Source organism: Lissotriton helveticus, chromosome 5_1 (genome assembly GCF_964261635.1).
Source record: "Lissotriton helveticus chromosome 5_1, aLisHel1.1, whole genome shotgun sequence".
NCBI classification, from domain to species: Eukaryota; Metazoa; Chordata; class Amphibia; order Caudata; family Salamandridae; genus Lissotriton; species Lissotriton helveticus.
In genome coordinates this window covers 662,140,409-662,167,416 of record NC_136065.1, presented here as the reverse complement: position 1 = coordinate 662,167,416, position 27,008 = coordinate 662,140,409, and the positions used below count along the sequence as shown (strand labels likewise).

General features: G+C 43.7%; 1 protein-coding gene across 1 annotated transcript in view; it reads right to left on the bottom strand.

Annotated features, from left to right (window-relative positions):
- The window catches only part of NDUFB8 (NADH:ubiquinone oxidoreductase subunit B8), a 172,221-nt gene that overhangs the window by 64,924 nt on the left and 80,289 nt on the right, over positions 1 to 27,008 (bottom strand). The window contains exon 2 of the mRNA XM_078641066.1: positions 8,453 to 8,579. Coding sequence (XP_078497192.1) covers positions 8,453 to 8,579 — 127 coding nt within the window. The remainder of the gene's footprint in view (positions 1 to 8,452; positions 8,580 to 27,008) is intronic.

Genomic DNA, 27,008 nt, shown 5'->3' with positions numbered 1-27,008 from the left:
TAGATAGATAAGATAGATAGAGGGCGATAGAGTGAGGGCGATAAATAGCTACCCTGTGTGTATGCACAGAAGTTCCAGCACGGCATGGACTTTTTTTGTCCATGTTGTGCTGGAACTTCCTTTGACATTCCTATTGCGTTGTCTATTTTATAGGCACAGCAGTGGGAACGGCAAAAGAAAACTCCCACCAATAACTAAAAAAGTCATTATACAGTGGGCGCTTTTCACGTGGGTTTGGCATTGCGCCGGTCCCGCCTGGGGTGACCTCTGTGTTGCTGTGGAACTACGTTTTCAGTCATGCACAAGAGATGCCTCATTAGAAAATGTGCTTCCAATGCTTAAGCTGGACTTTTACGGGTTACCCAGCGTCAAAGGACACTCGTCCGCAAAAACAGGAGACCTGCATTGCTATGTGTTCCTTTATGTGCAGAGTGGTGGCCTCTGAAGCTGGAGTCCTCCATTCAAGTCCCAGCCATGCCACAACTTTGTGATTGTAGTGCAAATGTGTTAGTGTGGACATGTAAAAAAATATTAATACAGCCCCCCCAAACAATGCAAGTGAAAGCAGTATGTGAAGCATTTTCTTATTTCAAACAAGACGGACCTTGCATGTGAGGCCTTGTTTATTTACCTTTATTCCACCTCGAACAATGCTGCATTTCAATTCATTTGTTAGACAGTTTTAAACAATGTTTGTGACTGCCAAAACACAGAACATGAGCAATGTACACAGAAAAATATTCAGATTTTAGCTTTAAGGTGTCCAAAAAAGCAATCAAGAGGGCAACATTTACAATCAGTGTTACATTTTTTGGGGATCTCTGTGCATCCATAGGCTGTAGTAGAACAGGGGTCCAACCTATCTTGGAGTTTTCTAATCCCCAAGTGTCCTGCTAAAGACACTTCATGGGCCAGTGACAACAGGAAATTCCTGTGCACTAACGGAACCACTAGCCTCTTGCTAGTTCCTGGCTCAGGATTCACTGGTTCACTGTAAAGTAGACCATCCTCCCAGCCAACATAGTGTTTTCCGACCACCCCTTTGCTGACATGTCCCTGGGTTTCCTTCCTAAGTCCTACAAGTGTGGGGCACTTCTGTGCATAGCAAACATTTTCCTGGGTGGGCCACTCAGCAGCTAAAAAGCTCTGAAGATCTAGAAGTAACCCAGACTCCAGCAGCTGCTCTGCTTCGGAAGCCTCATCCTCCCCTCCCTCTGGAGCAGAAGAGATTACCTGAATGGCCATTGCCTTCATGAAATTTGCCCTGTCCTGCAAACTATCTTGTCATGGCCCCTGCAAATCGGAGATGATCCGAGACGGATTTGCAGCCTGTGCTCTGGTTAATACAGCGGATGTTGTGCAACCAATAAATGCTTCTGGTCCTAGCTCCAAGCCAGGGGAAATCAGGTGATTGCCACAGAGACACCCAGCGCCTTGCTTTTCCCTTATTGAAACATCAATCAAGGCCGCCTTGCGGATTCTCCCTGCAAGCAGATACTCCATACTCTCTGTACTGGCTACCAAACCTGTATCCTTGGTTTCATAGAGTATCTCCTCAGGCTTAAGGTACTTCCTCACAGCCATAGTGAGGAAGGCTCTAGTATCATTAAGTGCAGACACTTTCCTCCCACTGATACTAACTTTCTGCACAAATTCCATTGTGTTAGGATGTATGTGCTTCAGGGCATCTGAGTCCCTTTCCCAAATGTCCACGGCTACAAGGACAAGCGCAACCGGTCTCTTTACCCATGTGTAACATGCTTCCTATCAAGGGTGTTGCTGGATTTAGTTCCTTCTCTTGACAGTCTTTTTAAAAAAAAGTCACATCTTGTGGAATCCAAAGCAAGCCATTACTTTGTAAGGACTTCCTTGCCTTCCCTTATCCAGAGTCTTCTTTATGGCTACACTATTAGGATTCCCATGTGTCCTGGGCCCTCCTCGAGAGCCATGATTATTACCCTGACCTGATCATAAAGTTTGAAACTAGTCTGTGGCGATTTCTTCTCCACTATTGGCTTAGAACTGTGCTGTTCTAGCCATTTGAGAACCCTGACAGCGAACACTACAAGTTTGTTGGATCCCCTTTAGCCAGATCAGTCTGGCATTGACTAAGTGAGGGTCAGCACTCCTCCTTGAGTCGCTCTCTCATCATCAGCTGGTGAAGGGAATGAAAATCCTTGGCCAACGATCCTCTTACCCCCTCATTCCAATCATGTAATACAGCACGAATCCAAGTCTCAGCGGAACAACATTAACTCTCTTTATCATCACTGAAGCTCTGCAGGTGTGGAGCGGTTTTCAGTCCAAACCGCTTAACGAGAGCTTTCTTTATTTGCTCCTCGACCATCTGGTCTGCCAAAATATTAACTCAATGATTGCAGTCCCTTCCAATGGCATGAGTTCCATTAAAGCAGCTGCCGTAGGCACCTCATTTAAGGCCTGTCCTTTACAAGCCACTGGAAACCTCACAAACCATTAAAAGAAAATACTGACCTTCCACAAACACATGCACAAGGTTCTTTGAAACTTTGGCCTAAACCTGGTCTAAATTGGAAGTAGAGTCACTTAACCCCAAATGAGTTGTCAATGCTGCCATCCTACGTACCTCTCCTTCAAAGACTAGCTGATCCCTTTCCAGTTCTCCTATTTTCTTCTGTTTCTACTCCCTTTCTCTCTGTTTGTCACATTTGTTCTTCCTGTGTCCATTCCTCCCATCTCTCATGCCTCCTTCCCTCTTGTTCTCGGTGAGCTAGTTTTGGGTTCTCCCTCTCAAACTCTGGCTCTCTCATCTTCCTCAGCCTTAGCTATCCAAAATGCCAACTGTAAGCTCAGGGTCTCTACTAGACTCAACCCACCCAAGGGGTTTACTCCTTGAATTGGTGTGAGTGGTACCCTAGAAATTTGAAGTGGTGTACACATCGGAGATATTCTAGAAACTAAAAGATGGCGAGTGTCTTGGTGAAACTATGGAAAATGTATTAGGGGACTTACTTGGCGTATGTCTGGGACACATCTGTGCTAAGGGGATCCTAAAGCCTGAATCCACAGAGTTCTCCTCACAGGTTCCTACCATGGTTCCCTACCCAGAGTTAACTACATCCTTATCCCTTTACTCAACGACTTAAACTTGTCCCTAATAAAATTAGCAAGGACCTATCTGTCCCTACTCCTAGGAATGCTCTACCCTCTGTACCTACATAACTCCTTCATCTAATCTACGGACATGGTGCCAAGGTAAATTCTCAACCCTGTGTTTTTCATTGTCTATGCGTGTTTAAGAAAAAAACTGGACTTATTGCACTACTGGTGAAAACTAGTACTGGCTAATGGCACCTCTGTTTTTAGGCTCCTAAACGTTAGGCACTCCACTGCTTGCTGTCAATTGTCAGAACCCCGTTCAGAGAGCCACGGGACACACAGGGGTTACTGGGCCTGACAGTGGGGGGCTGAGGCCTTTTACTCTTGATGTCCCAGAGCTTAACTTACTATGGATCCTGAGCAACTGGGCCAAGTCCCCCTTCCGAACTTTACTCAGTGGTAGTTGTGGTCGAGCATGCCAAGGCTCTCTCTGGAATATGATGGTGGTGGGTGTAAGTGTGAATACAGGTTAGTGAACAAGACTCATAACTCAAAGAGTGTGCAGCAGGGTCAATAAAATCAATGTCCAGTCAAATGCTTATTTTTAAATAATTTTTATTTTGGACTCTACGCAAAGTAGTATTACAACATACATGAACAATAACACATTTCCTTTGAGGTCAGGTCTCTAATGTTCTGTTTACTAATCCCTGTCCCATCCGCTCTATGTAATGTGGTAGGGGTTATTCCCCATTCATTGGTAGCTACATCCAAAGAACGCTCCCTAGTAGGCCTTAACTCAAGAGCCACTCAGACTCTTACCAAAGTAGTCAAAAGTGTCTTGGTAGACCCGTAACCAGTCTTACACGCTCCAGCAACGAGGAAGGTTGCAGTGTTTCAGTGGGCGCCCAGACCACGGGCACATACTCTGGTCCTGGTGGAAGAGTTGGTTGCAAGCTGGAGGAGTGGCAGCACTCTGCATGTGGGCTCTCTTTTGAGCTTATACTGCTGGCTCCAGCAACGATCAGAGGCGATACGGTGCTTCTCCTGCACAGTATGTCTGGTGCTCTCCAACAGGAAGTGTGGGGGGGGGGGGGTGACCGACCGATCCTCAAAAATTCTTGATAGAGGCACCTCGTCTGGTATATGGGCTAGCAGTACTGCTAAAAGAACAATTGATAGGCAGAATGCAGAACAATGTCATACATTCACCCCAGTACAGAGATCTGGGCCTAAATCCATAGTTTGTTTGCTCACCATGCCATTCCAGTTAGGACCCAGCCATCTGCAAATCAGTCTTAACCCTGCGCCCAATGGGAACAGTCAAGCCTGAACTGCCAGACCAGGTCCTCCCTGGACTGGAAACGAGCACCCTAGGACCGGTTTCCGTCTTTCAGCCCTCATCAGCCAGGATAGCTTGACTCCAGTGGCATGGAGAGCATGGGACCCACATATGGGCATACCTGTCCCACTCGGGGTGACCAATGCAGAAAGAACAACTGATGGACAGAATGCAGAACAATGTCATACATTCACCCCAGTACAGAGATCTGGGCCTCAATCCATCGTTTTTTTGCTCTCCATGCCATTCCAGTTTGGACCCAACCATTTGCAAATCTGTCTTGACATTGCGCCTTATGGGAACTGTCCAGCCCGAACTACCAGGCCAGGTCCTCCTTGGACTGGAAACAAGCATCCTAGAATCGGTTTCGGGCTTTGCATATGTTGCCCTAAGTGGGAAGGGTATGCTCAAACGTGGGTCCCGTGCTCATTACACCACTGGATTCAAGCTAGCCTGGCTGATGAAGGGTGATGCCCTGAAACCGGTCCCAGGATGCTTGTATCCGGCCCAGGGAGGCCCTGGCTTGGCAGTTCGGGCTGTACTGTTCCCACAAGGAACATGGTGAAGACTGATTGGCATATGGCTGGGTCCGGACAGGGCTGGTGTGGTGAGCAAAAGAATGATGGATTAAACCCACATCTTTCTGACTGGGGGGGAGGTTTGCATTGTCCAGCATTCCGTCCATCAATTGTTTCTTTTGCATATGTAGCAGTACCGCTACCAGCTAAGGCGCAAGCCCTCAACACACGATAGTCCATACCACAGGGGCTCTTCCTAGCATACAGGGTCGCCACTAGGCTCTGCACAGGACTCAGCACTTGCACCCCAGCAATACTTTCATGGCAGCCTCTCCTGGCATACAAGGTCATTGCAACAGGCGCCGCGCAGGCTTCACTCGTCTCACCCGGTACTCTGCTCACGGCTATCCTCATGGCGGCACTCTCCAGGCATACAGGGAGGGAGAGGGGGTCACTGACTAGAATTTGCACACAGGCAACACCCGAACACTGCAGCAGCCGTCCCCTCAAAAGCTGCACCAGGAGTACACATGATTGGGCTCTCCAATGGACCTATCTCCCTCCAGAGCAAGTAGCCTTTGATTCCTTGGGTGATGTCACTTCGCCCAGAAGGGTGAATAGCAGGCCTTGGCTCGCTGTCCTAGTCACAGAAAGAAGTTTTGCAGAACATCTACTCCTCACACAGCCTGGCTTCTTGGCAAGTAACAAATGTTGGCATCTCAAGCTCCCCTTATAATAGTCTATTTCCAGACACCAAATGTGATTTGGGATCTGGGTCTTTGAAGTTTTATGTTGGGGTTCTGCTTCTTTTTAAGTACACCCTTCTCTCCTCTCTTAATCCCCATGAAAGGATGGCTGTCACAGCAGAAGAGACTCTGAAGCGGATAGTCCCACAACAGGCCATGGGAGTGACTAAAGTTCACACCTGGAAGTCAGTCAAAGTGATATGTGCATCAAAAGGTTAATCCCGGGCTCCCAGCCCTGCTCTTTATAATGACCTTATCAGCCTCACCTCCTTCCTGAGAGGCCCTTCCTTGTAATCTCTCACTGAATCAAAGAGCATCATTTTAAGTGACTGAGAAAGTCTCTCTCTCCTTTCTTCAGTGTGTCCCACACAGGTCACAGGGATGCAGCAATGCATAAATTGTCTGTCGAGATTCCTCTATTTCCCGTGTTTTCACCCAGTAGACTTGGGCTTCGCAAAATGGAACCCTGCGACCTCCACGTAATGTACCATTACGGGAACACTGGCACTCAGTGTATGCATACAGCACAAAAACTAACTAGTACTGTTACCTCCATGCACTGTGTAACTCCAGGCACACTTGCATCCAGCACAGACATTCACACTGCATGCACTGCTTAGTACAGTAGCCTTCCTGTATTGTGCCATACTGTGCTACTTGCGAGAACACACATTCTTCAAGCGTGCACTGTACAACACTTCATCCTTCATGATTGTACTTTTCGCGAACACACTCGTACAAATTGGACAGCACTACATCTCTCATGTAATCCATTCTATTCTTCTCTGGTATACATACACACAGTACAAGCACTAAGCATGCATGCACTGCACAGGACAGCTCTATTCCTCTTCTGTTCCCTTTACAGTCTCACACACACACACACACACACACACACACATCCGGCTCAGTCACCACTCTGGCGCTGTGCAGCATTTAACATTTAACTGATGTAGGCCGCGGTGAGTTAAAAACCGACCAGCAGAACTTTAAAAAGGTTGAGTGAGCTGGGAGGCCACACTCCTGAGACACGGGTTAAAAAGGACCTGTTCACTCTTAATTATCACTACATTGTATGCTGCCCCCGGCACGCTTGGGCAGCTTAACACCCGGTGAAGGTAGTAGCCTTCCACCACTATGAGAGTAGCACTTTCGGCGCCCCACCCAGTCCAACAAGACTGCAATTTGCAAGACAGCCCTATGTCATGGCGCACATGCATGCTCCATGTTTGCCTATGACAACGACAACAACAAACACAGCATCAGTGATCGAGACATCAGTACAGCTGGGCACTCAAGTTAGGGATACAGGTCCATAACCATGCAGAGAACTTTTCCGGCCCAACAGAGCCCATCAGTGGACACATATTTTAGGTCACCAACAAGCATCCAAAGTGGGGTGGGGGAGGGGGGGGGGGTTTAAGGTGAAGGGGGAGGAGCAGGAGGGGAGAAAGATGGAAGAAGGGAGGCGGGAGGAGGTGGTTGTGTGTGTATTATTCACATTCTAAGAAGGGATTCCATTATTCCACGGATGGGCGTCTGAAATGCAATATCATATATGTATAATTTTAGTAACCAAGGCATTTACTTAGCCAACACCTGTCTGACATGTATTTAACAAAAACAGATTTTGTATTCTATGGCATGAAAAACTGCCTCTCTCTAACCAGCTCCTGAGAGGTTGATAGATCTGGGCAGCAGCCAGTTGCATACCTGCACAGAGGCCCCAAGTCATGGATGAGCAAGTTCTGGCTTAATAATAAATGAGCCTTTCACATGCAGATACTTGGGAGTGTTCACCTATAACATAAAATAATCAATACTATAGGTCCATGGCTAATATGTCCGGACAGCGCTGTAATCAGGTGTCACGATGATCTCTGAGAGATTGGCAGACTTGGAGCACAGGCTATAACCTGTCAGCATCACCACTGGCAGACTGAAAGGAATAAGAAATGGATCACATCTCAGAACTCCACTAGTTTTACCTTGGAAACGCGATATAGTTGGGTAAATGTCCAATGCACACTTATATCCGATCGACTCCCTCAGCACTACTACCTCATGATGGAAAATTAAATAAACAGAAAAGGGTTATTTGTGAAGGGCAAATTCACCCCAAGGGCCCTTTGGTGCTAGTATTTCCCAAGTCATTTGGTTTTCATTTCATCAACCAAGGAAGGTTGAAAAGGTGAATGGACTCACTGGGATATGAACATGTTTCTGGGGGGGGGGGGGACACTGATTCCTGCGGTGGATGCATTCAGTGACCAACAAGCCTCGGATTTAATTAAATAATTTCCTTGAATTAAAAGAAAAATACAACTAAAATACATATTTTGATGTAATTTTATGAAGACAAGATATATTGGCGACCTTGTTGCTCGAGTAACTTATTTAAGTTACTCAATCTGTTGGTCTAGGGACAATTTCATGAATTTTCAAGGCATCTGTTACCATTCATAATATACCAGAACAAACTTAGCCTCGTGGGTTAATCTGCAGATGGTACACAGAAAATTAGAAAAGCAGGGACTCACACCATTCCTGGACATTAAGTCATAGTAGCTATGACACAGAACAGACAAAACGGAACACACATTCTACTACAAGCCTAATTCTAAACAATGGACATTAGCAGACCATATTATATTTGCAACACAGGTACAAGTTATTTACGTTGATAAAGACTGAGTGTACTTCTGGTTTGCAACACAAGTTAGCACTCCTTGAGATACAATCACCTTACGCAAGACTCAAAATCTTACCCCATTCCGTCGTCTGGATAAGGCTCATAATCTTCCACCCTCATGTTGTACTTTTTAGCTGCTGCAGCTCTTTCTTCTGGTGTCTTTGGGTACGGACCAGGAAGCATTTTCTTGGACATTCCAGAAGCTGTTAAATTGGACGGAACCAAACATGAGACTAATGTATTCAAATCAAAAACTTGAGTCAGTGCATTCATGCTTTCGGCAAAGTGTATAAAACACTTACAATGAACGACTGATCTACATACTATAGTTGGAAGTGGCTGCTATTTGCTTTTTTAAGGTTTGCCTCAAAGCCCAACTTCAAATGACCAGAAATATAGACGAAGGCAGAATGTGAACTTAGTAAACAGGAGGACGTAATCATTTATTGGATTATTATAGGGATTATTACACACAAAGAAGGTCCCAGGGGAATAGTTTATAGACCCTACTGTTAAGCCCCCTGTATAGAAGTGACACCAACCTAAAATTAACAGAGAGTCAGAAAACATGCAATCAATGTACCCAAATACAGTTGTACAGGAAATAGTTATTAAACTATGCGAGTTCCCATCAGTCCACCATCGAGACCACCCTTCATCATCTGGGATCTCTGGTGCATAATTTCTGTCACATTAGCGGCTGAAAAAACCTGTGCTGGTGGATGACTAAACCAGGCACAGGAAAAACCACAACAATATTTACAGATGTGAAGCAGAAAAAGCGTATCTAGATGGGAACTAAAAATAGCAGTGCGTGAGAAAAAAGTGTGTTTGTGAAAGTGAAAGAAAGATGCTCTAAAATTAGGTAGTGGTCGGGAAAACAATTTAATAAACACCCTCACACTCCTAAATCAATAAAAACAGTGCAATAGTGGTTTAACAAATAGCCACTAAAGATGAAAGGTCGACATGTTTCTGCAGACACCCGGAGTCTAGTGATCTCCTGCTGCTTCCTCGGGACCATTAATGCTACTGCTAGAGAAAATAATAATAAATAACAAGAACCATATCACCTGAAAGTGTATGTATCAACATCCTCTCATCCCATTTGATGAGAAGGAACCACTCCACCTCACCTGGCACGAGCTCAGGTAAATGGATGCACCGCACTAAAAACAAACAACAAATCAAAAAGATGTATCCACACCTAAATGCATTCCTAAACTGATCGATCCTAGCATGCTCCACACCAAGCATCACATTCCTACCAGCGCCATGGAACAGCACCTGGTTAGTAAGCCATAGTTCATAAAGGGTAGATATGAGTTGATGACAGCACTATATAAAGTCATCACTGTTTCCAGCAAGTGTAAACATGCATACGCACTTAACTACAATGCCAGAATGTTACGCGGGCAATATTGCATGTGAAAACGGAACACAGCCTTTCTCACTCATACGCATACATGCCAGCCTTCTTACCTCTCCGTCGGTGCACCGGTCGTCCCTCTAAGCTCTATCGTAGGGAGGAAGCGACTCGGTGCACCGGCGAGGTAGATAAACCTTTCTCGCTTCCGCATTCAATGCGCACCAATGTCCAACGCCCCCTGCGCGTGATGACATCATGCGCCTACTCGTTGCTTGGTGCGCTCTTGCTGTTGGGAAATGTAGTTCCCGAGTACTCTCTGTCCCGTGACAGAGTATACCGAGAAACCCCGCCATGTTAAAGCGTGGTTTTTTTCACTGATTATCTTATATCTGCAGCCAATAGCAGGGAACGCATTTTCATATTGAATGCGCTGCGTAAACAACAATTATTACGATTGAAAAATCATATTAATGATAGTTTAGTGAAAATGCAGCAATATTTTTTGAAAATGCAAAACTATTTGCATTATGGAGAGGATGTATCCTTCTTTCTAATACTGAGGAATCCAATAGCAAGAGAGCATAGGGATGCCACAGCTCACGTTTAAAATATTGCTAGCTGTTAAACCGATCCACTGCTTTTCACTTTATTTGACATAAAACAAGAGAGCGGACGCAAAGTTTAGCGCCAGAGCTTTTCGGGTTATACATAGAATTTTGGAGCAACTGCATGAAGGCACGGTGATATTTTACTAAGAGGTTATATTAAGAGACTTGAAATGATAGTGGTAGTAAAAGCATTCTTGCATTTGAGTGATGAGGTGCTATTCACCATGCCACATCTGCATAATTCAGTGATGACTCAGGTCATCAACTCTGCAAAATTCCAATGTATTGTGCTAACTTGAGACAATAACCCAACCTAGAAATTAGGGTGCCCCATGACACTTTACTTCATGTCAATTTACGCAACTTGAGCTATTTCACTAATACCAACACCAGCTTTATGCATCACCAAAATAGAAGCCTCATAGATTCAAGTAACTGGACAGTAAAAATTGAGAACTTTGCTGACAATGCAGGAAAACAAACTAGGTGCAGTGAGGGATATGTCAGTTTGAGAGTTTGCAAAATGATTTAGAACAAGTTCCCAAACGATATAAAAAAACAGTCACCCCACCAACAATAAGCAAATTCTGTGGATGAAATTATGAACAGCGATAAAATGCCTTCCATTCATTAAAAGTGGGGAAAATGGATAAGGATAATAGTATCGTCCTATAATTCTATGCAAGATCTTAGATGCCAGGGATGAACTACATGCTGTTAGGGCACTAAACAGAAAAAAAACATAATGCCCTCGTCAGATTTATATGAAGTAAGGTAAGTTTTGCATGTTAAAAGTTTACATAGTAGCTTTTACTTCAACATACTGTGAAGGCAATGGCCAAAATGTGAGCCAACATTAAGTTTCTTTACCACCTTCACATTTCATTTGTCTTAATAAAAGGGCGTATGCTTATTTGTTGGAAGCCAGTATATTACCGCTTATAAAAGCAATAGCAATGGTCGATGAAGACTGCAAATAACAGATCACAAATAATATCTGTTAACGGTTCTTAAAAAAAATAAAAAAATAAAAAATACCTTGAACCTGCTGCTCTTCACTTTATTATGGGCCCTGCGTTATTCAGCTCAAAACCAAGTGCAGCCTCCTTTGTCAATCTAAGCAATGTGATCTACTCTTTTTATGAGGATATTTTACACTGGACTGAGGCACGACCCCTTCAAAGGATTACTGCCCAGTTTGCAAAGCAAATTTATAAAATGTTAAATGTAATTCACAGGTGGATACGAGATTTGCACCTGTACACTGTATAAAAAGAGCAAGTAATAATGGAAAACATGGTTATCTAATATGCACTATCAACTCTTCATATTTGATTAAAACTAACGTAAGTTTGGCTGAGTGTTACGTCTACAGACGAGTCAGCATTGACTGTCACTTGCACTCTTTAATTTCAAAAAGATGAAAAATTGTATTATTTCTTTTATGCTAGCAACGTCAGTCTCCGAACTGCATGCAACTATACTGTTTATTCTACAAGTGCAGATAATGTTCTCTATCTGAGCCATCTCCACAGTATAACGACCTGGGACCAACGTCTTATCCAACATGTTTTTGATGATCTCATATTTAAATTATTTTTGGCATTTAGACCATCGATTTTTTTGTAATCCAACACTAATCCATATAGTTTAACATCGCTGAAAACCATATATATGATGCATTTTGTGCACAAGGCACTTAGTCAGGGCAAAGTAAACTGGTGCCTACAGAGAAGCAATCAATAGAAACAAAACAGTACGCTGGACTAAACAATAAAAAATGAAATGCACAATGAAATATATTGGGCTCTTGTCATTATTTTGTGCAACCTGATCAAGCAGGGAACATTACACATGGCCGTTTTTAACCCGGGGTCTGGAAAACTCCGAGTGCCAGCAACACCCAATAGGAAGGCCCATGACTGCTTATAAAATTAAACATTAGCAAATGTTATATATTACTCAGTGGCGTATGCCACTGGGTAGTTATTGTTAGCTCAGTGTTTCCATGGGAAAGGCGTTTTATGTGTTGCTAATAACTTTGGCACAGTTTGACGAATCTCGGTAAAACGTTCCAAAAAAGTGCTACTTTTTTACTAGTTTTTGCATGGAAAGCTTGGGGGTGATCAGTCAAGCGGTGACAGAGGAAAAAGGGGGGTTCCAAAATGCTAAATCCCCATGAATCTTCCATAGACCTCTTTAGCTAGACCAGCCGCGGCCCGTGGAGGGAGTTAGGTGGGGCAGGGAGGCGGTGCGGGGGAAGGGCAGGGTGGACAGTGGTAAAAACTGGAATATGGATAATTGCAGGTAAGTAAACAATTTAAAAAAGAAAACGAATTTCGTAGCGCACCATGCATCGCAAAATGCGATGCAGCTCGCGCTACGAAATTCGTTTTATTTTTTAAATTGTTTACTTACCTGCAACTGTCCATATTCCGGTGTTTACCACTGTCCACCTTGCCCCTCCCCCGCACTACCTCCCTGCCCCACCGAACTCCATCCACAGGCCGCGGCTGAGCTAGACTCTCCCAATTTTGAAAACATAGAACACTTTGACTAGCCCAGGGAGCTTTTTTCCCCCCCTCGGGCCATCTCTCTACTGCAGGAGTCAGACTCCCACTGGAGCGAGTGTTCTGATTGGCTGCCAGCAATATGAGAAACATTTTGCTGGCAGCCATTACAGGACTCATGGACTTGGCCCTCTGTCCTGAAGTAAATAAAATAATATAAGGGGACCGAGTATTGGTATCCTGCCCCACTAGGCCCCAAGGCGGGTGGGGGAGGACCTTCAGCAGCCTCCCATGGGCCAAAATAACAAATAATAAAACAGAAATAACAGCAATTTTTACCACATTCCCATGGGACTCCTGCAGGACACCCCAGACCAACTCCCCCACCCCCTTCTTTCTCAGGCCATTTCCAACATCAGGGGTCACATCCCCCGGGTCCCAATGTATTCTTTAAGTGGAGGGGATTCCCTCCAAAGCCTCGAAAGGTCACAGAGACCCTATTAACCAGGGTGCTAACCTTCTTAAAGGTAGTGGTAACGGGGGAGCAGGCGGTCCACATAACAGCCATTATTGGCCTCAGATGCAGGCAGAAAAACCTGTGTTTGCTCCTAACTGGCGGGAGCAGTCTGGGATCCCATCCAGAGCCTCTAAAGGTCTCAGAGACATCATCCCCCAGGGCCAGTCCACCCCCTGGACACAGTGGTTTCCCTGCCTGCACTGGCAGAAAAACCTGTGTTTGCTCCTGACTGGCGGAAGCATTTTTTTATCTCCCGCTACGCAGGAGCAAACACAAAGTCTGCTCCCAGTGGGTGAGAGCTTTGAAAATGCTGCCGCCGGCTGGGAGCAGACTTCTAATCAGTTTCCCTGCACACACTGATGCGGGCAGGGAAACAGATCAATATATTGCTCGCGCCAGACGGGAGCAGCATAAGTAGCTGCTCCCTGCAGGCAGGAGCAATGCTAGCTCCTGCAGTATGCAGAGAGATGGCTGGGGCCACTGGAAGCTTGAGGCCCCCTCCCCATGACCCCAAACGTTATGATGGATGGTGGGTGGCCTGGGTGGGCCTTGAAATAATGTGGGCCTGGTGGATGAGGTCTCTGGTGCAGAAAACATCCTGCCTTCTCTTTTATGCAAGTTTCTGCCCAGGGAAAGATCCCCCGGGAATATAATTGCTCGAGGAAGGTGGGGGGGGGGGGGGCACGTAGTCCCTCTCCCCTTTACAACTAAACAACGGCCCTGGGGATGGGGAACCTAGGGCCTAAAGAGGCTCAAGGACAGGAGCTGCGTTGAGGATCGGTTCAGCACATTATAGACCGACTTTCCACCCTATGCCGAGAAGAATGATGGATTGAGTGGAGGAGCTAAGAGGAGTTTTGGGGTTAAAAGACATTCAGTCAGTCTGAAATCATTTACAGAGGGAGCTAGACTTATTCTAACAGCCTTCCGTTTTTCCCACAAGGAGTTGAGCCACGTTTTTGGGAGTATTGTCAATTGTATGTTGAAAGTAAGTAAGAAACCTATTGGCTCTGGACTTCGATATGCAAAAGCGTCCACTTTGACTAGCATATACAGTCAGAAAGACAGGCCTTCTGTACCCAAGGGAGGACACTGGCATGGACCTAGGAGACACTTGACATGGGTAAGACATACAGACATTAATGGTGGGGCAAGAAGACATGCACAAAGGGATAATTAACACGTTGACACTGACAGGAGATCCACACAAACATTCAAAAAACGGACTGGGAGAACCAATATTCAAGGACTGGAAAAAGCTAAATGGACACATGGAACCTAGACTGGGGTAAGGCACGGGGCATGAAGGCTCAAGGAGAGCTAAAGGGAGACACGGACACTGCAGGTCGAAGTATGACTCACACTCGCAAGGCTAGAATAGTGATTCGCTGTATTTATAACAATTTTGCTTCCTACTTAGAAAGCAGAACAGAGTTAATTTTAGACTACCTCCCACATATGAGGTTTTGAATATGTAAGAAAAAACACTTCTTGGTCCCGGATTGGTCCATTTTCATAACCTGCGAGTCAAAGATTCTGCACTCCGTTACTAGGGGTATAGACAATGTTTTGAAATATATGAACAATACCATCAAATAGCCTTAACAATGGGACCTTACAACATAATTCACCACAATAAAATACAACACTGCAAACTAGCACACCACAAACCACAATTCAATCAACATAAAAAAGGCAACAAAGAAATACAATAAAAATGAAGAATGCAACGGAGCATCACAAAATACAACACATTACAAAATGGCCACACAGAATTAAAACACAAAAAGAAAGAAAAAAGGCACAGCAGAAGAGCACCATACAACAAGAAATTCCACCCATCACCCATGCCCCACCCATCATCCAAAAGACTAGCATAAACTGAATTATTAACTTAATGGTGTTATGTGCAAATTTACATGTGGTACTTCATATATCAAGTACGGACTGCACTATCTAGTTACATGGTGTAGGTCTATTCAATCTTTGGGAGGTCACATGTTCATACAGCTTGTGACATCTCTCATAGGCCATACATGTACACAATATGTTGTGTGTTAGCTTTGTTAATACCATTTTCCTACCTCTTGATGAGGAGCTAAAACGATTTAGGTTATTTGAGTAAATAGCTACTTCATTTGATGTTAATAGTCATAAGAAAATGGTGGCATCGTAGGAGGTAGTTGTAAAATATATGTGTTTTGGTGTTGTTTGGTAGGGTCAGAGATTTACTCTATGCTTAACACAGCCGCATACAGAAGCACCTTATGCGTGAAAGATCATGCAAATGGAATGGAATTAATAATTTGCATATACAACTAAGGGAATGTGTCTGTGAAATACCAGAGTCATGAATTTGGGTACAGCCAGCTCTTTAATCCTTTAGTAAATTCTAGGTGATGTATGATCTTCAAGGTGTCCCTCAGATTTGTGTAATTGCTTAAGATTACATCATCTTTAGTGAAGTAATTTTACATCTCAGCAACACTGCTCAGAAGTGAATGACACAATTTGCCTATCTGTGCCCCAAGCTTCTGTATGCTTTTTTTTATAATTTATTTTTATTGAGAAAAAAAAAAGAAACAATCGCATCAGGCGAACAACAATGAACATCATTGTGGGCTTTTGGTGCGTCTTACGTACAGATTTATAAATTATCGTATGCATACAATTTGGGATCACTGGGATATCTGTGCCTCTATTTCTCTTTGACATATTGGGGGTGTGCACAACTCACCACGATAACTGTTCCAAGCCCCCCAAATCTTCCCCCATTTCTCTAGACAACCACTGGCCACATATACTGCTTTTTCCCTGAACATGCACCAATCTAAATCCTCGGTCCACTTAATAATCCGGGGCGGCCGGCTAGCTCCCCACAACTGAGCAATATTTCGCTTAGCCACCATATTTGCCAACGTCACCCACTGTTTCAGGTATGCATTCAAATCTGTGGGTTCCCATATATTAAGTATGCATCTCCGGGCCTCAGGCTGTACCCCCACCCCCCAACACCTCCTTAATTTCATCATGTATCTTAACCCAAAAGGTTTGTATCTCCTCAGAGTGCCATAGTATATGCATGAAAGTCCCCAGTTCTCCACAACCTCGCCTGCATTCTCCGCTCGCCGCTCGTCCCATATGCTTCAATCTAGGCCCCGTGATATAAGACCTATGTAAGATCTTAGGTTGCACCAATCGGAGCCTCATCTGAAAGGCCACTACCTTAGGGGAGGAGACCGCCCCTACCCAGTCCTCATCATCTAATTCCAGTCCATCCGCCTCCCACGCTCTTCTAAGACTTCCCAACGGGTCCGCCATATTGTTTACCAACTTCCTGTATATCAAAGAGATAGTCTTTTACGGGATGTGTCCATCAAGCACTCGGTCCTCAAGAGGAGAAGCCTCCGGAAGTTCCATATCTCTGGGTATGTGAGCAAGAAGAGCATGCCTAATCTGCTGGTATCGAAAGTGTTCGCTATCATTTAAATTGTATTGTTGTTTTAAGGTGTCAAATGTCTGCACACTGCTCTTCCCCCACACATCCCTAATCTGACTGACTCCAACGAGGTCCCATTTATCCAATCCCTTGGATCTCCACAAGCTCCCTAGCTTCTCTGAGCAGAACAGGGGAGTGGCCAAAGTCAATCTTCCCTCCCATCCCAGACCTCTGGTAGCAGCGTGCCAAACTTGTACAGCGTGTGCTGTCGGCCCCGCCAGCGTGAACCTCCCGGGCCTGGCATACAGGGCTTTAAGAATATCACCACCTGGCGCCTGTCCACGATCCATTGTGTAGCCTGGGTCTCCAGGGGGGCCATAAACCATATGATTCACAGCCGCAAGGTGTGAGGCCCAATAATATTTCCTCAAATCCGGGAGGCCAATGCCCCAGTCATACCACAAGAAGGTTAACTTGGCAAAAGCTATACGGGGTCTGCCGTCCAAAGAAGCTGCCATTGTAGCGTCTCTATTTCCTTAAAATAGGATAGTGGCACCGGGTCCATTGTGTTTTGGAGTATATATAGGAACCGAGGCGAGGCCATCATCTTAAATAACACTGCTCTCCCAGGCAGTGACAGGGGGAGAGCCCTCCAACTCTCCACATCTTTCTTAAACAGATTCAAGGGGGGTCTTAGATTATTAGTATATCTCGCTTTCGGATCCAAGGTTGTATATATATACCTAAGTACTTAAATCCCCCCAGTTCAATCTTTATAGGGCATGACTGCGTAATCACAGGCGGAGCCCCGGATAGGACGAACAATATCGACTTCGACCAGTTTATAGCAAACCTGGAATATCTGCCAAATATGGCCAGGACATCCCAAAAATGACTAAGGGATGCCCCGGGGTTGGTAAGGTACTGTCATGTATTCCTATAGGTTCTGAATCGATCCCCCTATTCCTGACCCTATTCTAGTTAAACAAACCAACAAGTTAACTAGCAGTCAGCCCATGAGGCAGAAAACCCCCATGATGCAGATACCGTTATCTGACGCAGTCACACTACGGCACAGGAACGTGTTATCTGATTAGGTCATAACGCTTGCGATCTAATTAGACAAGCGATATTCCTCCAGCCCCTGATAAGGCATACGGAGTTCTCATAACAAATCAAACCTATGACAACCTGGGCAAAACCCTGCGGCCATTGTTTTGATTTCACCGAGAACTTCTGTAAAAGAATGTGCTAACGATCAAGTCGTATGACATCCTTATTGACGTATCTATGTCCATCCTTACGTCAATCTCGGCACCTTAAAGGTATAAATATTACCGATCTTGCCCTATGCAAACACACGCGTGGTGACGAGACGGAGCAGCCATACTTGCCGAAGCCAAGAGCAGAGCAGACCCCGCTGGCAGCAGCCCCGCCTTTCTGACGCGCTGAGAGACGCGCTGCTTTCTCCTGCCGAGAATCCAGCACCGGCGTTTCTGGGCAGCCCTCGCAGGCAGCCTGGAATATCGAGACCAGAGAGAGAGATACCATTCCTCATTCATCCTAACTTCCAGGTACAGAACTGAATAACCCCTCACAGAGAATTCTTTAGTTATTCACTTGGCAAAAACAAACTTAACTTAAACTGTAACTTTCTATTCCCGCCCTCGTATTAGACTTAGGTCAGGTACACGGGGTAGGTGTATTTAGAAACACCAGTTGAGTACGTTTAGTCAAATGTATATATGTGTATGTAATATATTTTATTCATTTTAAAACATCATATGGCTTAGAAACCATATCAATGTTTTTACAGTATTATTTTATACTATTGCTTTTAATGTATGCACTTTACTTAGCTATAAGTATTGCAATAATATCGATCCATTTCTCTTGTATGAGAAAAGAGACTGATCAATAAATAACACCTTTTTATTGAACACGCCCGTCTCTTCCTTTTCTCTACATTCTGATGAGACTAAGAATGCACGTACTGACTGAGTAAAATAAATTGCCTTTTGTTCACACGACTCTCGAGATTTACTCTTGATTAGGGGAGAGCAAAGTTGTCATGTTCTATGGTTGTCAGAAACTAAATCCCTTCTTGTCTAATCAGGGAAGTTAAGTCCTCCTTGAACATTCGAGAAAGTTTCTAGTGAACTCTGAGCTAAGCTGGCAAACCCAAAACTTTAAGTCTAGTATCGACAGTAGTAGACCTAGTTAACGTCTGGCCTAGGCCTTTACTGCTGTAGGTATTATTCCAATGCGCAGAGCCTATTGGGATGATAGGAACTACACTACATGGCGCCCAACGCGTTTGGAAAGGGCGATAAAACTAACGTAAGACATTTAGAGTAACTCAGTCGTGCTTTCTCACTCAGACCCCTTTTCCCAAATACTCCAAAGACGTCTGGAGTGGGTGAAAGGTTATATCCGCCAGACCTCGCAGGAGGGAACTCCTATGTATGGTTCTTGGTATAAGTCAACGTTGAAGGATAAACAGTTCCTAAATATTGTGCATCTAACCTTTATTTCCATAAGAAACCTGATCTGCAAACAAAAGAAATAACCTTCAGGACAGTAAAATGTCAGACAATGAAGAAGAAAGAGAGGCAGTTAGATTAGCAGCTGAACTCGCAGCGGCTGATGCTGCAGCACTAGATGCGGACGGGGATATAATACTCATCCCGGTCATCAAAAGGAGATCTATAACCCTAAAACTTATAGAAAATGGACTGACACCCAGAGGTGGCACAGTCATATTCGTAATTGAGGCACACGAATATCGGCAGACAGAGGTATACTATTCATGGATACATTTTCCAGCAGCAAATGCTGTAACAAAGTACTTCCACTATTACAAAATAGAGGAACCTCCTAATGAGTACACTCCTTTCGAGGAGGTGGAAGTACCACTCAAATTCCAAGAGCATTTGCTCTTATTTGATGGCGCCCTAAAACATAACAATCACATCACCAGGCTCGGTCCTTTAGGTAGACCAGGAGCAACGTGGCCGGTCCTAGCCGGATACACACCACATCCAGACATCAATGGGATGTCTGTAGCAGAGCTGTTAACACAGCTAAAACAATTAATAAAAATTCATAGACAATTAGTTCAGTATGTGATGCGGACTTCAAAAATTCAGCCAGCGATTAAACTTCCACAGCTGACCCCTCACCAGGGGAACACAAATAAAATTACACCACAGAACATCCAATCCTGCCTAGGTAAAGTACCGGCTAAACGGGAACAAATACCATTCTGGTTGGCACAGAAATTTACCCAAATTGAGGCGGTGTTTCCTGACACCACCCCGCTAGAAAAGCACAGGATTCTGACTATCTGTCTCCCAATGGGAATCGCACCACACATTGAGGACTGTGACACTTGGGGTACAGTCTTTGCTTCCATCTACACAAAAACGCACGGTGTTCCATCCATTTCGGTAATACCAGATGTGCTAAAACAAATTCAAGATGAATATGGTCCTGAACCCGCTTTAACTCTTGGTATGAAATTACTGAAAGACTTCAAGCAGGTCTCGGCTATATTATTAGCCAACATAAAAGGTGAAGCAGCAAACGTGGCGATCCGCCAGAGGTTAAAAGAGACAGATATAGCAGACCAACCAGCTGAAATTGCCAGAATCATAGAAAAATCCTATGAGGAACTAGGCAGAGATAGTTTAGGTGGAATACCAGTAAAACCACAACTGACTGAAAGTCCAGAAAAAATATTTTTTAATAATAATTCACCAAAAAAGAACTGGGATGGAAACAAACAATCCAATCCTAAAGAAAAGAAATTCCAGTCCAGAGGAAGGTCTCCTAGGCGAAGAGAGAAATCTCCGAACCAAAGACACAGGTCACCCCAGAGTGACCCCTCTGGGAAAAGATATAACCTTAGAAATAGGGATAATATAAAGAAGCCAGATAGATATCAAGACATTGATACACGTCCCTCTCAATCTTTTCAGACTTCCTCGCTGAAATCGGAAAGAAGAGGACGATCAGAACAAAGAGAAGAGCACACCAAGTCCAAAGACAAGGAACCTGCTCAGCTAAAAAAGAAATTACAATTTCCAAAAAAGAAGGTAGCCAGTATCAAGGTAGTTAACAATGCCGAGAATACTGAGGACACAACTGAAAAACGGAGAATGGGCTCAGACAATGCTAGACAGTGCAGCAGAAGTGAGCATAGCTCGCAAAGTCCTTATGAATCATCTGGAGACAGTGGACACGAATGAATATCTTCAAGTGGAAACTGCGGACACCAGAGTTAGCAAACCTCACAAAATATACGAAATAACATTGCGTATAGAGGGGGATAAGACTAGGAAAATAAGGGGACTATTTTGGGATAATCTCTCCAAGGGCTATGATATCCTTCTAGCTGAAAAAGACTGGCCACCAGAGTTTGTCAGGGAGTGCCCTCATGGCGAAGAAGTAATTATGCCTGCCTTCTCAAATCAAATTCCAATTCATAAAAAATACACACTTGCTAGAAAGTGGGCAGTGGCTCTAGCTCCTGCTTTATATAAAAATCACGTGGGATGGGATGAGGATTCTCCTCCTCACAAAATCCAGTTAAAATCACAACCTACTGCACAAAGGCAGTACCCAATTAAGCAAGAAGCTAAAAAACAGGTAAATGAAATACTAGATCAGCTAGAATACCAGGGGGTGATTGAAACTTGCACCTCACAAATGAACAACCCTTTGTTTCCGGTCTCCAAACCAGACAATTCATATCGTCTAGTTTTGGATTACCGACACCTTAACACATGTTGCAAAACTTTTGCAGTGCAAAACTCACACAGTGCTGCACTAATGAATAACATAGTGCGCAAAAAATACAAAACAACATTAGACATCTCTAATGGATTCTTTTGTCAAAACATAGCACCAGAGAGCAGATATTTAACTGCATTCTCAATAAATGGCACTCAAAAACAATTCTGTCGGTTAGCCCAGGGGTACAAGAACAGCCCGGGAGCATTCTCAGCGAGAGTAACAGAATTACTACAACTATATGATGATGAAGCATTATCTTATGTCGATGACATTTACTTAACAGATGATGACTTGGAGACTCACTTGAAAAGAGTGAACACCATAATACTTGGGTTCGCAGCAGAGGGTTACAAATTCAACTTTAAAAAATCCAGAATTGCCCATCTGAAAGTCTTATACGTAGGATATGAATTATCAAGTATAGCCTGGCTGACAATTTTCTAGGAACTAGAAGAATTAAAAAATCTAGAATATGAAGAAACATATCCTCTGCCAATCGACATTCTGCCTTTACGACATTACGCCTGTGTAATCTATACAGACGGACATGCTCAACCCTCCGTTTGGGGAGAACAGGCATACAACCCCACATGTGAGATTACAAAAGAAGTGTGGCGCGGAGGTAAACTAAAACCTCTATTAACAAAGACACACTCAGTAGAAACTAATTCAGAACAACAAACTGAAATATTAGCATTGAAAATGGCGCTAGATAATGCGGATCGCGAATTCCCGACACTTATAGTGTCAGATTCATATTACTGCGTCAAATCATATAACAGCGATTTGCAGACATGGATTCAAAACGGTTACAAAGATGACACAGATGCACCAATAAAGCAAAAACTGCTCTGGGAACAAATAGCTCTTTTACAAAAAGAACTACCAAAGACTCACGTGACACACTCACTGAGTCATCAGCGTGATGGCGTTCACGTTGCAGGGAATTCATTGGCTGAAACAGCCGCAGCGGCAGCCACTAAATCGGCTCCCGTAGTTCGAAAAAAGCGTACATTAAAATACATTGACGGTGAAACAGTGCTGGCGGTGAAAACGTCATCAAAAGGCGACTGCTCAGCGTTACCGATCAACTATCCACTCAATTATACATACATAATCGATGCAAACTCCGTCCCTTTTGCTCGAATCCCTGGAGTGGGGGATAGAGTGATTCCAAACATGGACAGGAGAAACTTGTTAATCGCAGACGCACACATGGGCGAGGGTCTCAGACACCTCAAACTAAAAAATTCTCTGGAAGAATTACAATCACGGTACTGGTGGCCAGGCATGAGCCTGCGTCATACCATGTTTGTAAAAAACTGCCCAAACTGCAACAGAGATCGCAGTGGGGAGAGAAACAGTTTAATACCTCGTCGTTCTACTCCAGAAAAAATCAGGAGTAAAAAGGAAGGGTTGCGATTAACTTATACAGGCTAGTTCCACTTATAATGTAGATCACCAGCACTCGGCTGACGTCCGGACTGTTATACAAAGATTTGCGAGTCTAAATGGCATATACGCTAAGAGCATGCTACGTTTGACCATTGTTTTCACTCTAGCCCAACAGCCTGAGGGGAAACATGACCAAATGAGCATAGCCCAGCGGGAATCTTCTCACTTCCTTCCTGAGGGTACGGGATGGTGTAAAGAAAAAACCAAGGCATAAAGCAATCTATAGCGGAAAGGATATTAGGTTCGGGAGCTGGGTGGGTCAAACATCTAATAAGTGTCCAACGTAGTCTCAATAACTTGCCAAGAAATTCTCTGAAGGGATTCAGTGCGTACGAATTATTATTTGGAACTAGGATGATGATCTCTGACATTGATAGTCAGACTTCAGTGGTGAAAGAAAAAAGCTTTGATATCAAAGACCGTTTGGCTATTTTGCAGGACTTAAACAAAACAAGAAAAGACCTGAGCAACATAAAGTTGAAACAACAGCCAACAACCACTGAAGAACCACCACCTGTCCCAGCAAGACCTGTCTGGATTCCAAAAGTCGGGGATCTAGTCAGGGAAAAGATCGCGGTAAAGAAGGAATTTGGGCCTTCTTACAGAAAAACAGTTCCTGTCTTGTCTGTCAACGGGACAAGATCAGTTGTACTACCGCCACTTGCTGGAAAAAAGGAGAACCGAGTTGTATCCATCGACCTGGTAAAACCACAACATGTGGCCGATAACAAACAGTAGGCCAAGTGGACTCCCAATAAGTAGCAGAACACCAAGGTTTGCTACCAGTACAGAGGTTCTAACGAAGAGGCTCATCACATTCGAAACGCCTACAGAAGAACAACAAGGACTATGCAGCAATGCAATAGAACTCAGACCTCTGAAAACCCAAATAAAAACATTTAGCAGAGACACACCAATCTATAATGAAGTACCAAGTGAAAATGCAAGAAACAGAAATCCTGAACCAATTGGAACAATTGACAGAACAGCATCCGGCTACTTCATAAACTTCGATTATTCCTCTGAAAGCTTCAGTGAATCAAAGACACAGCCATCATCAAAAACCTTTAAAGATAAAGCTAAGGAACTTTTGAAACAACTGAAAGAAACATATCTGATTTCCCCATGGATTGAATTTTGGGTGGGTTTTGGTGCATTTATCCTCATACTTTGGCTCATCATGATACTAACATTGGGACGCTTCATTGAGGGAAAATATGCAAAAATGGACACAGCAAGTCAGAAAATCAACTTGATCCTCAAACCACACACATCTTCACACGTCGAGAAAAGAGAACTTTCTTCAGCCAACTTCACAGCCAATCCGATACCTGGTGGGGTAGCCTGGGACAACACTGACTATGAAATTTATGGTCCGGTCGAGATCCTGAAATATCCACACCAAATTAAGATCTCCTTGAGTGACTTTGCAAAACCAAACTCATTTGCTGATGATTGGGACTTCGAAAGCATTAATAATATGATGTCTGACTTAGTAATGTCTGCTAAATTTACCGAACATGATTATTTGCAGGGTTCTACAAATTATGATAGTATGTATTGCTATAACCACTATGGTAACCAGTTTTTACATAGATCTGCACAACCTAGAAATGTTTTAAATTATAATCAATGGGAACATTGTGCAACACCTCCAAAAGGGAGCTCAAGAACCGTTTACGACAAATATTCATATTTTTCAGGTTTTAACACAAGTAATGCTGAAACATTTTATTTTAAATTGTCAAACAAAACAGGGACCAAGACCATGATAACCAACACAAAATTGTTATATTCAGACTCATTCTTTGAAAAAATGAATACTTTTGGATTTGATTATTGGGACAAAAATGTTGAATTGAAAAGTGTTTGGGGTACAAAAGAATGGCAAGTACAGGGTATAGAAGCTTTGTTTAGAGCCTGCATGATCCCAGAACAAATGATATTTTTAAATGACACTGTTCAACAAACCACCTGTCTTGGCCTAGCCAAAATCAAAGATTTAAGTAAACCGTCTATTCCAAAGCCAACAATGTTTAGCAATAACTCTGATACAGATGAAGAGATAGACGTACACCATATATTAAACCAAAACAGAACACATCCTGATTGGAAACAGTGGTTGATCTGGCCCACAGATACTAATAACTGTCAAGACAGATTCCTGAACAAAACACAGGGGTTCAAAATGACCAGGCCAGACCCTAGATATCCTCAAAGACATCACCCAGGGATAATAACAACCTACAGTGTGGGCAAATTATGCCTTCAGTGGCTACAAACTTCCACACTGGCAGAAATTAAGCAACACCTAACTTTACTTACTGATGGTGCTGACTTGCGTGATTTCACTTTGGGACCACGCAAACAGCGTCAAAAGCGTTTCATAGCAGCCTCTGTATATGCAGCATACAATGAGGCCTGGAAGGTTACTCAAATTGAAACAGCAGAGAGAATACGGGAAATTGACCGTATTAATTTGGAAAAATCACTTTCTGTAGTGGACAATGGGTTAATGACTCTGTCCTCCAGAATTTTTTCTTTGGACAGCATTGTGTCTTCAGCAATCGATATATTATCGCAAGACTTACTGTTATTACAACACGGTCAGTCACAATTGCGTTCTATTGTACAGCTTGGCTGGACGTTACAAAATCTGCGTTCAGGCTATGTGCCTTGGCGTCTAATCAACACAACGTCACTATTCCAAATCTTTAACCTTACTGATAGACAAATCAGTATGGCACAAAAGGGTGCTGATTATACAATCTTGAGCATTGAAAAACTCGAAAGATTACCAGTGACAATGTCAGAACGACCTGTCAGTGAATGGATAATACATGGGATAATAAATATTCCAATCTCAACCTTCAGGTTTCAATACTGCCAAAAATATATACAGGCTGGCATGTACGAGAAATTGGGAAAGGGGTACCTTAAAACAACATGGAACCTGCCCTATTCACATGCATGTGTCAGTAATAAAGGACAGAAAGTGTTTCTTAGTGGCAACAATTGTGCGATGTCACTGAGTGGCACACTTCTGTGTAACGGAATTAGTTTGCATGGAGCCTGTGAAGGGAATTCATACAACCTTTCATGTCACCAGCAAGGCGCACCTGCAACAGAAATAGAACCATTCTTTCAAAGACTCTATAATGGGAGTTACATTCTTATTGTAGACCGTAGATGTTGTAGTCTTATGCCCGGGACTCCTTATCTAGTAACTACGACTGCGAAGGTCAAGTGCTGTGGACGCTCATTGTTCCCCAGCTCCTTCCCAGACAGGGAGGCAAGGGCATGGCCCGATTTGAAAATTACTTCTATTCGAATAGATACTTTAAGCAGAATGAAAACAGTGCTTCTTCAGACGCCTACCAGGCTCACGTCATCAAAAGAAACGTATGATCTACAAGTCGCAAGGACGACTGCAGAGATACATACATTATTATCAACTAATTCCCCCGTACATTTCGCGGAAATCCTGAATGAAATCTTAAATATTTCTTATACCAATGGGGTCTCAAAGGTATTTAAGACAGTATTTTCGATGGCATTAACACCATTCAAAGCTTTACTGGGTATTTTTCCAGATTTCGTCCATTCGATTTTTGGCGGACTTCCCCTGATCTTGGGACTAATTGCAGGAATCCTATTCTTAGTCCTTATTTTTCGTTATGGCAACCCATGTCACAGACAAAACTCTTGCGACAAGGGAAGAAACAATCCTAGCCATTGGATACCGGGACCGGATATCAAAAATCCTGGGACTCTCCCGGCTTAGAGACCTGAACATGACTTGGTTTCTATCATTTCGACCAATGTGGCAAAGATGTGTTTTACCTGTATTGAGGTGTCTGCTATGCGGAGAAGAATGCGTGTTAGACACCTGTCTGACGCTACAATCGGATGCGCCGATGGATGCAGAAACATTGTT